At 51.0% G+C, this 12,837-nt stretch overlaps 1 protein-coding gene and 1 non-coding gene across 2 annotated transcripts; one reads left to right on the top strand and one right to left on the bottom strand.

Annotated features, from left to right (window-relative positions):
- Positions 1-527: 527 nt before the first annotated feature.
- On the bottom strand, positions 528-12,535 carry LOC135922003 (uncharacterized). The gene is made up of 6 exons (XM_065456409.1): positions 11,565-12,535; positions 9,883-10,089; positions 7,418-7,737; positions 4,134-4,280; positions 2,643-2,885; positions 528-947 (listed from the first exon to the last, which is right to left on the bottom strand). The coding sequence occupies exons 1-6, from the start codon at positions 11,756-11,758 to the stop codon at positions 637-639; spliced, it is 1,422 nt and encodes a 473-aa protein (XP_065312481.1). The 5' UTR covers positions 11,759-12,535; the 3' UTR covers positions 528-636.
- Positions 5,233-5,314, top strand: TRNAL-AAG (transfer RNA leucine (anticodon AAG)). The gene has a single exon. It is a non-coding gene; the product is annotated as a tRNA-Leu (tRNA).
- Positions 12,536-12,837: the final 302 nt, after the last annotated feature.

Raw genomic sequence — 12,837 nt, forward strand, 5'->3', positions numbered from 1 at the left:
AAAATGGTCTATAGATGCCTTCATAGAATGTGTTGGTGGGCTAGTTGGTTCTTACTCGCAGGTTTAACAAGCACGCACCATGGACGGACAGAAGACGGTAGACTCAAGGCATGTACAGTGCTCAGCGATTGCCGAGCGATTGAAACGCAATACTCGGACAGCATAGCGGCTGGTACTTTCTTGCACCGCTGGTGGGTGCTGGTGACACAGATGATGCATTTTTGTCACGTGAAAGCGAGAATCCTTTTGATGCATTGTAACTGCATTCGGCCTCCTCAATAATTACCGAGCAATCACCGGTGGCACGATAAGTGCCGGCTGCCATGCTAAGTATCGCGTTTCAATCGCTAAGCACTGTGTACATGCTATATCATGTGTCCTATGCACACATGAGGTTCAAGTGCTTATATTTCACCTGCCTTCTCTCGTCCAGTCTAATGTGTGCATTTGTTAAACCTGCCTTCAACGATGGCTTCAACGCAATCCATTGGTGCACATCCTGTGAACTTAACAGACTGTAGCAGATGTTTGTTCATGAAGCAGCTTTATTTCAACCAAGGCAAGAAAGAGATGTCACAGGCGCTGTCGAGTGACGTGTCAGTTGGGAAGCTCGAGTAGACAGGCACGTTACCCACGTCACATGATGCGGCACTTCCGGTTCTCAACAGCTGCGCCTCTGCTGGACAGTGTGGAGCTTGCGCTCAGGCGGGGCCGGCTGACGACCGCGGATGCCGGAGGGGCGGTGGCCGCCTTCTCGGGAGGCTCGGGCGCGTCCGTGTAGACGCGAAAGTAGAGCACTACACGTGCTCGCCGTTGCGCAGCACCACTGGCGTTGGTGGCCGCCATGATCTCGGACTTTCTGGGTGCCGATGCGTTGATCTTGCTCGAGCCCCGCCCCGATGGGTCGTAGTCCACGGTCAGCGACTCGGCACACAGGACATTGCCGCCTGCGTGGTGACCGACATAACGGCGCCTCTCCATGTCACTTGTGCTATCACTCATACAGGATATATGTGCGTGTGTGTGTGTGCGTGTGTGTATAAGCGAAAACAGTTAGCGGAACCGAGGGATTTAACTATTCGTTAGTTACATTCAGATGATTAGTAGCACTCGTTATAGCAAAATTGCTTTATTTGACGTATTGCTTAACTTGACAATTTTTTCCTGTTCCGACCGCAGTGTGAGACCGAGTTGTTCGACCTTTAGAGAAGAAAGTTGCACTATAGTTGGTGTGCATTTCAGGATTCTCGTGTCGTAACCTGCTTGCTTTTTAGTCATCTTACATCTCCCTAGCATTTACAAATGCGTAAATCTCTGATATTTCAAAAGGCAGTAACACTGTACTTCACCTGGTACAATGTGCGAAACGAAATATCCGCATGCGAACCCTCTGTTCAGCATACACGCTATAACCCCTTTGCATAGGTTTTTGTGTGTCAGTCTGCTGAGGTGAAGAACGCTGTGAAGGAGCACTCTGCGCCATGTGCTGGCAGCTCCTTGGAAGTAAAAGTGAATCACGCCTGGTGGTAACCGACAGACGTACGAGGCAGCTGTTCGTGCACGGCTGTCAGCATAGTTTCACTGCTGCCGTCTCGCCACTGCTGAGCACCACTTTGTTTCAATCACGCTGGTTTCGATATACGTTTTGCGAGCTCCTGTGCTGTTGGAGTGCACATAGCGCGTTACGTGGAGGAAGGAAATAAACATTACGTCGCGTAGTAAGCCTTAGGTTACGCAGCCAGACTTCGTAAGCCAGCTCTGTGAAGCCGCCCCCTTCGCCTTTTCTCTTCCAAAATGTCAGCCCAACACAGGACCCTGCTCAGCGGACTTGACTGATGCAGTGGGCTTGGTTCGCGATAGGTTTCAACTGACGCGCACAGTATTGGTTCAGGTGCCTCGCCAACTGTTCTGTGCATATTTTCTGCCAATGTGTTCGTGCAACTTCAGTCGTTTATGTTGCAACACTTATAATCTTTGCAATATGTGAGCGCGGCCGCTGCTGCAGTTTGCTGTCACACGTACCCGGTGCCTTTTGGAAAAGGCTGTACGTTGAGCGTGGCGGTGGAAAGTGCTAAAAACATGCCGCGACATATCACGTGTTGAGCTGACCTCTTTTTTTGGGGGGGGGGGGGGAGGGGGGGCTTTAATTTCGTTCTTCCTCCATGGCGCATGACTATATACTATTTTATGGCTGCCGCCTTTAGCGAAATACTCGTTATAAAGATGTGACATTTCTCTCAATAACTTCGTTATAACGATGCAAGGTTACATGTAACTGGCAATTGCGTTCTTCCCCCAAGGCGCACGACTATTTACTATTTCATGATTGCCGCCTTTAGCGAAATACTCGTTATAACCATGCAAGGTTACGTGTAACTGGGCGTAACCATGCATGGTTACGGCCAGTTGCATTAGCACGTGATTTCAGTTGTAACACGGGCGAATGAGTCTCTCTTCCTGCAGCAATAATGCGGCTGCACAGACCCTGCACAGTTCAGCAAATCTGCGCCCTAGAGCTGTTAAACAGAAATGAGAGGGGGATTTCCTTCAGTGTTGAGCAATATGTGCTTCTTGCGTAATAAAGAAGAAAGCGTGCAATTAGCGATCTCTCGTTAATGTCGGGGTTAAATTTGTCCACTCACGCAGGGCGACGCTCCAGAGGCTCATGTTGGCCTTGAGCGCGCGGATGGCCTCGGCGACGGGCAGGTCGCGGCCGCCGCGGCTGAGGGCGGGCATGAACACGCGGTGCGACAGGCACCGGGGAAAGCTCAGGCTCGCGAACTCGGCCGCGCTCTCGGGAAACGTGCTGTACACGATGCGCAGGACCTTCAGGTAGCGAACCAGCGTGCGCACCTTGCGGGAAAGCGCCGTGCCCGGAGGAACGTCTGCGGGTATTCACGCCGCATTTGACGCCTAACAGCTGTTAAATGAAAAGACTTAACACTTTTAAAACTTTGCGTTAGGCGAAAGTGGAAATCGACGCTCTAAACGCCCCAGAAAAGAATGCCTGGCCACTGTAGTACTCCAGTAGCGTGCTGCAAAGCATCGGTTTCCAGGATTTTCTTTTTATGTTTTACAACAAAGTCTAGAGGCTCTCATAGGCTACGAGTTTTCTCAGCTTGTAAGGAAAAGACAAAATGTTAAGAAGACGTAGGCAAAAGACTTCACTATAAGTGGAGCATATATTTAAAGAAGAGACGCTCCGCTTACTAAAGGGAGCCTATTTGGAAAATTTCCCTGAGCGACTGGCTCTTCGGTAGAGACTACTGCCTCTCTAACTTGTGGGGACGCAATCGACTCCCTCGCGTCAGCCGATGTTGTTTTCCCCCCATTGGCTTTCACGTCTCCTGTAACCCGGCTTCCCCGCGTAGCTGTGTGCCACCAGCAGTCGGGTGTATTGTTGCATAGCCTCCTATAATTTTATGATTGTTGCCTATTACGAGAGGTGGCGCTACTGTTACAATGCTAGCGCTACCTAGCGGCGTGGATATGCTCGAGCGTAAAGGGAACGAGGCTGCTCCTTTTTGAGCTCGGTGTCGGCGATGCGCGCGGACGCTGGGACCCGGCGTCCGGACCGCGGGAGCGTCCCGCGAAAGGCTTCGTAACGGGACACCGCGGAATGGACGAGCACGATCGTTCGAGAACGCGCCAAACACGAACCTGTACGGCACGAGGCGACTAAATTCGCTTTGTGTCCTATCGCGGGAAGTAGACTTTCTCGATTCGTCAGCGCCCACCGACATGTTCCATTGGTTATATTTCGGCTAGGTAGCACTGGTGTATGTATAAAATGGCGCAGTAGATGCCCTTTTGATTGTTTGCACCCCCGTGTTGTCGCTCCTTTGTCCCAAGAGCATTTTTTTGAGACATCACAAACTACATTAAGTTTCAGTAGAAGAACATTTTGCAGAAACGTTGCCAAAACGCGGCTGTGTTGTTTCGGGCGACGCAGATCGACAGACACCCTGGAGCCTACATCCCTGTAACGGTAGCCAGCAGAAGTGTTCACTACTACGCCAAACGTGCGCATACCGTACTTCCCAGCGCAGATCTCGTAGATGGCGTGTGGCAAAATGTTTTAATGATTAACATGTGCGCTCCGAAATTGTCGCGCGCGACTTGCGAAGGCTCACCGATCTTGGCCTTGACGAAGAGCGTCTGCAGGTTGTACAGCTTGAGAGGGCTCTCGCTCTGCAGCCACTGGGAGGCCCGCTTGAGCACGCAGGTGAAGTCCTCGAAGGCGTAGTCGTCCAGCGGCTTCGGAACCATGTCGCGCACCTCTGCCGCACAAGGTCGGATGCGATGTTCGCGTCAACTCAAGCGAATGCCTTGAATATGTCAAATAATTGCCAACAAAAAACGTAACGTGCCACTCGATCGTCACCCTTTTCGGCGACAAACGATTTGTAATGGCGGAGCCTCTTGGTGCGCAATGGTGTAGCCAGCATAATTTATTGGGGGGGGGGGGGGCAGCCTTTTGTACGCATGACTGTGTCTGTGATCTTCATTGACGCTACGCAGTTGAATGAGTATTCTCTGCAGAGCTGGACAGGCCGTGTAAACTTGCTAATGAGCTTGCATGTTTCTATTAATATTCCTGTCCTTCTTTGTACGTGTGTTAGCGCTGAATACACTATCTTCTCCAGAAATAACGCACAAACTAGTACTTCGCTTACGTTCGTTAGCGTTATTTGTCACTCGGGAGTGTTCTGTTATGGCTAAGGTCTATTCCAAGCCTACAAGAAACCCGAGAAACTAGGGCGCAGTTCGAACAGCGCGCTCAATGTGCAGTCGCTTGTGATTGGTCGCCGCTGCTCTGAGCGCAGGCATTACCGCATTCGCTTTCGGCAGCGCATTGGCTTGTGAGGGCCTCAGCGGCTGGGTGGAGGGGAGCAGCGTGACGTCACGCACCCCGCAGGCCTCCGCATGTATGTGTGGAGCCAAATGCAGGAACACGAGCTTGTACCGCGCCCTTTTCCCACTTTCGTCCATAGTATACACTGTCGCTACTACTACTACTTTGTGCGCTCTTCGCCGAACGGACAGACGTAAGCATTACGCCATCGCCAACGCTGTTCGAATTGCGATGCTCGTTTTCGAAACATTGTGGGAGCTATCGGATGGATTACTGTTCAAACGGCGAGGTGAAATGTAAATAAAATAAATATTAATTCAGTGTTAAACTGCTGGTCTACTTTAACAAAATGAGATGTTGGCTGCAGGGCAGGCATCGGTAGCGTGGCCGAGCGGTCTAAGGCGCTGGTTTAAGGCACCAGTCTCTTCGGGGGCGTGGGTTCGAATCCCACCGCTGCCAAATTTTTTTCTCTTTTTCGGAAACGACAGGTTTTGTAGAACGACCTCTAATTAAAAAAAAAAATGCGTAAAAAATCAACATCCGATCCGACTGGCAAGGCACGAACTCCGAGCGGAATTAAACTTTGAAATAATACGGGCGGCGTTAAGAGGAAGCTTTAGCTCGGGCCCAACTCTGACGCGGCCTATTCAAATACATGTAAAAACGCAAAAAAACGTTTTTCTGAGATAACCCCTGTACCGATTTTAATGAAATTTCTTGCATTTGAAAGATAAAGTTAAATTCTAGTGACTGTTGGAAGCGGAATTTCGATTTAGGGCTTGAATTTTGTTAAAAAGATTTTCAAAAATTCAGAAGTTTGAAAAAAATAGAAGCACGAAGTTTAGAAACTAATAGCTCTACATCTAGAACAGATATCGCGGTTATATAAACGGCATCCATTAGATCATTCAAAGCGGACAAATTTCATATGTTATTTTACATCTTACGTGAATTTGTTACGTTGTTTACGAGGGTTCTGCAAAAGTTGTAACTACATATTAATAAATTTTTTGAGATTCATGTGTAAGGTGTCAAATTTGTCCGCTTTAGATGTGCTATTAGGTACAATTCACAGAATTGCGATGTCATTTTTTTTTGCTGAGTTACAGAGTTGTAAACTTGCTAGTTTCGTTTTCTGAAAATTTGCGATTTTTGCCAATTTTTAATAAGAAATTGACGACCTAAATCGAAAATTCGAAACCAACAGTCACTAGATTTTAAGTTTTTCTTTTAAATGCAACAAACCCCGTTAAATTTGGTGCAGTGGTTGCCGAGAAAAACGAATTCTCCTTTTACATGTATTTAGATAGGAGCACTCGAGCTAAAGCTTCCTCTTAAGAGTTGCGCCTTGTTGATTGTTAATCGTTCGTTACGCGGGAACAGTGCAGAAATTTGACGAAGCGTGAAAGTTTAGCCATAGAGAGGACGCATGCTTCCAGCAAGACGTTTCTGCCACCGGTAGAGAGGTCCCCATAACAAAACAAACAAAAAAAAAACATGCGTTGACAACCGCTTCTCGTGTCGCTGTCAACACCATGCACCGCCACTACGCAATTTTCTCACACTGTTGTGGAAGGGTGAGGAGTTTCAATACAAGGAAGCACCCGAACCACGCGAAGACGAGGACATGCATTATTTGCTGGAGCGTGTATAATGCATGTTCTCTTTGCCGCTGCATTCTTGGCCTGCCGCGCGCTGACTGTGTACTCGAGCCTCGTTATAGCGAACTAATTAAATCGAGCTAATTATTATGACGAAATAGACCCAAATTTTCCTTAGTATTTCCATAAACAATGTGTGGATCTGAAATCTCGCTTCGATGAAGTCAAATATCCTATATAAAAGCGACGATAATAAGTACTTCTCGCGCGTTTCACATAACTTAGGCGGCAATCCGCTGCGCGCGACGTTGCTAATATGAGAGAGCTTTAGATTAGGGCACGCAAGCGGGAGCTTGCGTACTCAAGAACTACGGGCGACGCTACTAAGCATGCGCAAACCCAGACGTAAGAGTCTGCACATGCGCAGTACCATCGCCCCTGTAGCTTTTGCGTACGCAAGCCGCTTGCGCCCCCTGATCTAAAACTCTAATAACTCGATCGTCTGATGCGACAGTTGCTAACACCCGCGCGCTCATTCTAGGCTTTACTCTAATTTGGCAGGGGCTCAGCTTGCGGAGTCTGTAGATATTTGCCAATATACTCACGCACGCTTCATGCGCTAGTTAAATATGCAAAGCCTCTATTACTACTGGTATCTCTATACTGAATCAACTGACTTTTCGTAATCTATAAGAGCCATATAGCTTCATCTTACTTGGCAGTCAGTCGCCCCCTATACCCCTTCCCCTCTGCTGGCAGGCAATGTTGACCATGGGGCGGACAATAACGAAATAATGACTACGTTTATGGAGTACTTACGGCTTCAACCTCAACTTCGCTATAGCGCGAAATAATTCTTGCTCCCCACTCAACTTCGCTATACCGAGGTTTCACTGTATAGTTCGAACCGGAATGAAGAGCCGACCGCCTTTCCAATGGATACGGGTCACGTGGCACTCACGTATCCTTTCTCGAGTGGGCAGGCCCCTGTAGAAGAAGATGCGCAGGCTGAAGAGTTGGAAGTAGCCGAAGCCGTCCCCCTGGGCCACGTCGCGGCGCATCTTCTCGGGTTGGCGGACGTCGCGCGACTCGACGCCGATGACCTTGCCCGGGACGGGCCTCGCACCGGTCGTCTGCTCGGCGTTGAATCTCTCCAGCAGGTCGGGCACCGTCTCGTAGCGGATGCAGCCGGCCGGCTTCTCCACCAGCTGCGGCTCTAGGTCGAGGTAGCCCAGCTCCACGCCGCCGTTGATGTGTGCTTCGCAAGGGAACAGCCACACCCTGCGTTCGCCGAGGCGGCTCCTGGCTCGATTGACGCATGCAGACAGACAGACAGACAGACAGACAGACAGACAGACAGACAGACAGACAGACAGACAGACAGACAGACAGACGGACGGACGGATGGACAGACGGACGGATGGACAGACGGACGGACGGACGGATGGACAGACGGACAGACGGATGGACAGGCGGACGGACGGACGGATGGACAGACGGATGGACAGGCGGACAGACAGACAGACAGACAGACAGACAGACAGACAGACAGACGGATGGACAGACGGACGGACGGACAGATGGACAGACGGACGGACGGATGGACAGACGGACGGACGGACAGATGGACAGACGGACGGACGGATGGACAGACGGACGGACGGACAGACGGACAGACGGACAGACGGACGGACGGATGGACAGACGGACGGACGGACAGACAGACAGACAGACAGACAGATCTCATCATCACCGTCGTCGTCATCATCATCAGTGTAGCGTAAATAAACTATAAAGGGCAAGATATAGTCCGGCGTAACGCACGCGCGCGGCCACGCGCGGCGCGGTTAAGCGACGTCGGTGAAAAGCGCGCACTCTACAGTCCGGCGTCCCGGCGTAGCCGGCGTGCTTAGGCGCGCTTGGCGAGCACAACGCCGCCGGCGCGGACATAGAGCGTGTTCTATTTCACGCGGCTGCCGCTAGACCAGAATGCACTGCGCGCTGCAGCGGCAGCGAGCAGAAGGCAGAATGGCGGCCTGCGGTGCGCGTACTGACAGTGCGGCTGTGGTTTTTTGAACATCCGTGTGGGATGACAGCGCGAGTGAGGACGCCTGCTTGAAGCGATTTGCAACCTTCCATGTGTATACGATGTGAAACGCATGGACCACCGCGACACAGAGCGCAAGAACAACGCGTGGGAAGCTATACGAAAGCAGTGTGGTCTCGCCACAGGTAAGCTGCATTTCGCAGCTCCTGTACTAGCTGATGGTAGTCGCCGAGTTGAGGGCGCTTGTCGAATAGCTTTCGCATGTACATACATGGTCCGCTTCTGTTTTTGACGTAGCCGAAGTACTAGCAATATGAGTGCGATGTTCTGGCTGTCAGGCACGGCGGCCGCATTTCGATGGGGGCGAAATGCGAAAAACACCCGTGTGCTTAGATTTAGGTACACGTTAAAGAAGCCCAGGTCAGAAAGAAAGTGGTTTTCGCACGTAAAACCTTATGTTTTTTTTTCTGGCTGTCAGGACAAGTTAACGCCATCCCGCAAAAGTTTTCATTTTAGTGCACAAACAGCGCGCGGAACGAGAAGCGCGCGCTACCCGAACGACGCGCATGCGCCATGTAAACAGCTGTTCGCCGCGGCGAAGTTGGGCTCCCGGACGCACAGATGGCGCCAGCCTCGAGCTGCGCGCGCACGCCGAACTTTAGAGGAAGCAAATTTCTTGCACCCCTGGCGTCGCTAGCGCAGCGTATCCGACTTCGCCTGCCGCGGCCTGGCGCGCCGAGAACGCCGGACTATATCTTGGCCTTAAGGGCTAGGGCTAGGTCAACGTTTTTAGATTGGTTGGGCTAGGTTGACCGACTACTCGCTGGCTGGCTGGATATATGGCGCACCGACTGACTCACTGACTGACTGACTTAAAGAAAGTAACCGATTCCCTTTCAACCGGCTGGCCATTTCTGTGGAACAAACAGGAGCCTCGCCGATATAACCTAAATAATAAGCTAGAATCAATTCATAACCACGCCACTTGGTTTAATCTATTTTTAACTTACTCGCTCGCTCTTATTCACTCACTAGCTCGCTCACTCACTCACTCACTCACTCACTCACTCACTCACTCACTCACTCACTCACTCACTCACTCACTCACTCACTCACTCACTCATTCTCTGTGCGCGCATATTACTGTTTGTATATTCGTTGTGACGTCGTCTGCGCCGTTTGCCCTGTTACTAGGAAGGTTCGGTAAGATGTTGACTTGGGCTACAGTTGGCTAGGCGCGAATCTGTGCTGTTTGTGTAACTTATTCCGCCGTCTGCGCTTTTCGCCACATTGAACGAAAGCTGAATGTAGCACACAGCTTGGAACTCTCGAGCCTTTCTACAGTCCCAGCAGCGGTCAACGCTGTCTGCGTGCCTTGCCTGAGCCCGTCGCCGTAGTAGTGCTTCTGCGCCGACAGGCTTGCGCGCTCTTCGTCCGAACGGGAAGAGCGGTATCCCTTCGCTTCCCCCGAAGAGGAAGAGGAAGCCGGATCCCGGTCCCTGAACTTGAACTGCACCGTCTCCATGGAGACCACACGGTAGCCGCAGATCTGCCGGTACCAGTCGCTGGCACGCTCCACTACGTCCCTGCGCCGTGTTGCGGTGGTTGGGGCGATTTCGATTTAACCATCATCATCGTCGGCACCCCTGTCTGTGTACATTGCGTATGATGGCTTATTCTCCCACGCAATCTCTAATTACCTCTGTCTCGCACCATCCGACTCCATCCTACAGATATGCCTACAGTTTCCCTAATAACGTAATCTTACCACTTCATTCCCTGCTTTCCTCCATCACATTTCCCTTTCCTAGGACCCGTTCCGTAACAGTACGGTAAATATTAGTCTAATGTACCGTAACTTACTCTACTTACTAGTACGTAAGCGAAATTTGGTTATCTACTCAGAACATTACATGATTTGCGCATCTTCACTTTGTTTTAACAAATGTATAGAATATTGGCGCGTTCCGCTTGCCGTCTAACCCGTACTGCTCCCTTTTGAACTGACGCTTTGGGAACAGCTGCCGCTACAGAAGGTGTCCCCCAAATAATGCTAGTCATGATGTCATTGACCCTTTCCCAAACCGCACTATAGCTATAGGACAAAAGCACGGCTTTCGAGATTGCAACGGTTTCCGTTACAGTGTCGTTGCCGTGGCGTGCGGCAGGACACCATCTTCCGGGTGGTTGTCGTCTGCTAAAACAAAGAAACGTACCAAAGGAATAGACAAGTCCGTTGCATTGCGCGCTTCCCCAAGCTAGTCGTGCACGGAATGCAATATTTGCGAAGGGCGCCAGTGTGTTTTATCATCTCCATAACGTTACAAGAGCAGCGGAGAAATTCCGCAGTACTACGCTATAAGCATGCGTAAGCATGCCCCCAAATTTAAGTTGGCCCACGTCCAAACTTAGGTTCGCACACCCCCAAAGTTCAAGTTAGCCCACTCTCAAATTTCAATTGGCCCAATATATACATATAAGCTTCCTCAAGTTATTTTGCTCTCTCGCTTGTGCACACGGCATAGCGCCTTCGGATCACACCGAAGCACCTCGCGCCACTTCGCTTCGTAGCAGACGACGGATTCGCTTTCCGCATGATCGACATGTGCGTGACGTCACCATAATGTGCGTACGCGCCCCGATCGAGGCGATGGCGTCACCCAGGCGGCGACCAATCGCTGCTCGCAAAGCGAATCCCTCGGAAACCGAATCATTACCGGATGCGGCAACGAACGCACTCGTCATTGCCAAGGCAAGTTGTTTTGATGAGAACGATCGAGTCGGATTAGACAAAGACGAGCTCATTCATTGAAAAGCGGACGTAAAAATAAGGGTTTTCTCATGTTTCGCAGTTCTTGCAAGTGTCACCCTCTTGCCCGTTAGCCTTTAAATTGGATGCTTCAAGGTGATACATGGCCGCCTAAGAGATGTATATAACTGGCACGGTCTCTGCCATCTCTCGAAGCACATGTATTTCACTGTGACGCCAGCTCGCCAGCTGCTCGATGTGCACTGTCGAAGATTTCTAGGCGAACGCAAAACATGCGAATTTCGTACTCACTCAAACGCCTGAAACTCCAGGAGACTTGTGGTCTTGGAACGACGCACGAGGGGCAGAAACTCGTAGTAGAGCAAGCCGGGCACCACGTCTTGACCCTTGTCCTCTTCCGACGCGTTCGACTTGTTGACCGTCTGCAACGAGAGCCGAGACGATCCGCTCGCCTTGGACGACGTTAACGATGCGCTTTGTGCCATGTCGACCTTAGTAGAGCGCGCGAACAGTTCAGTCACGACCACGACCTTATCAACGTCTGTTTCAGGTCGTCCGATTCGGACCTCCTGGCAAAAGTGTCTTCTGCTTCAGGTCAACTTCAGGCCTCGTGGTAACAGCGTCTTCTGCTTCAGGTGGACTCCGGGCCTCCTAGCAACAGTGTCTTCTGCTTCAGGTCAACTTCAGGCCTCGTGGAAACAGCGTCTTCTGCTTCGGGTGGACTCCGGGCCTCCTAGCAACAGTGTCTTCTGCTTCAGGTCAACTTCAGGAGCAACAGTGACGTTTCCTTCAGGCCACCCGCTTTACCGGCCTGCTAGAAACAGCGGCAAACGCCCTTGCTGAAGACAGAAACGAAAGCGTTTCCTCACCGCTTGTCGTTTCGATAGCGCGGATGCTAATTACCGGTGAAGATGTCTGTCCAGGTCGCACGCGATGGTAACATCGTGAGGCGCCCGAGAGGGTTCACGACGAGGGTGTCGGTCCTGCGATTCAGCTCTCGTCGTAGGCGAAGGAAAGTCACTCGATGGCACAGCCACCGTTCTTCGAAACAACGCCTACGTGGAAGTCAGCAGAGACGACGCGCGGACGAACCTTCGTTTTTTTTTTCTCGTCAAGGTGCGAAGACCGACACGGGCTGCCGCATTCCGTCCTTGATGCACGAGGACCACTTGCGCGTTGTGAGCAGATTTCCCGCTGTCAAGACCTGGAACGGCGGAAGCGCACGGAAGCCAGGAGGGGCTGCCGCGACGAAGTTGCACGCGATTCGCATTTTCTGTTCTCTTCTTCGTTGAACGGAGCACCTTTACTACGACAAAACCGAACATCGAAGAAAGGAAAAGAAAAACATAATTGATTGATTGGTTGATTGATTGATTGAGTAACTTTTATTTTACAGTCCTGCAGAACGCGTACTAGCACGTCGCGGGCCGCTCCCACGTCGGGACCGACAGGCCTAGCCTGCCAGCCGCATCGTGGGCCTGCTGGACAGCCCAATTTATATATTAATTTAACATACCCTCAAGCATCGAGGCATTGTGCAGGCGTCCCCCATTAATTAAAAATA

Source organism: Dermacentor albipictus, chromosome 6, assembly GCF_038994185.2.
Source record: "Dermacentor albipictus isolate Rhodes 1998 colony chromosome 6, USDA_Dalb.pri_finalv2, whole genome shotgun sequence".
Classification (NCBI taxonomy): Eukaryota; Metazoa; Arthropoda; class Arachnida; order Ixodida; family Ixodidae; genus Dermacentor; species Dermacentor albipictus.

Coding starts and splice junctions, on each gene's coding strand:
- LOC135922003 (XM_065456409.1), bottom strand. CDS start 11,758: ATGGCACAAAGCGCATCGTTAACGTCGTCCAAGGCGAGCGGATCGTCT. Junction 7,738..9,882: donor TACTACGGCGACGGGCTCAG/GCAAGGCACGCA, acceptor CGGCGAACGCAG/GGTGTGGCTGTTCCCTTGCG. Junction 4,281..7,417: donor GCCCACTCGAGAAAGGATAC/GTGAGTGCCACG, acceptor CTTGTGCGGCAG/AGGTGCGCGACATGGTTCCG.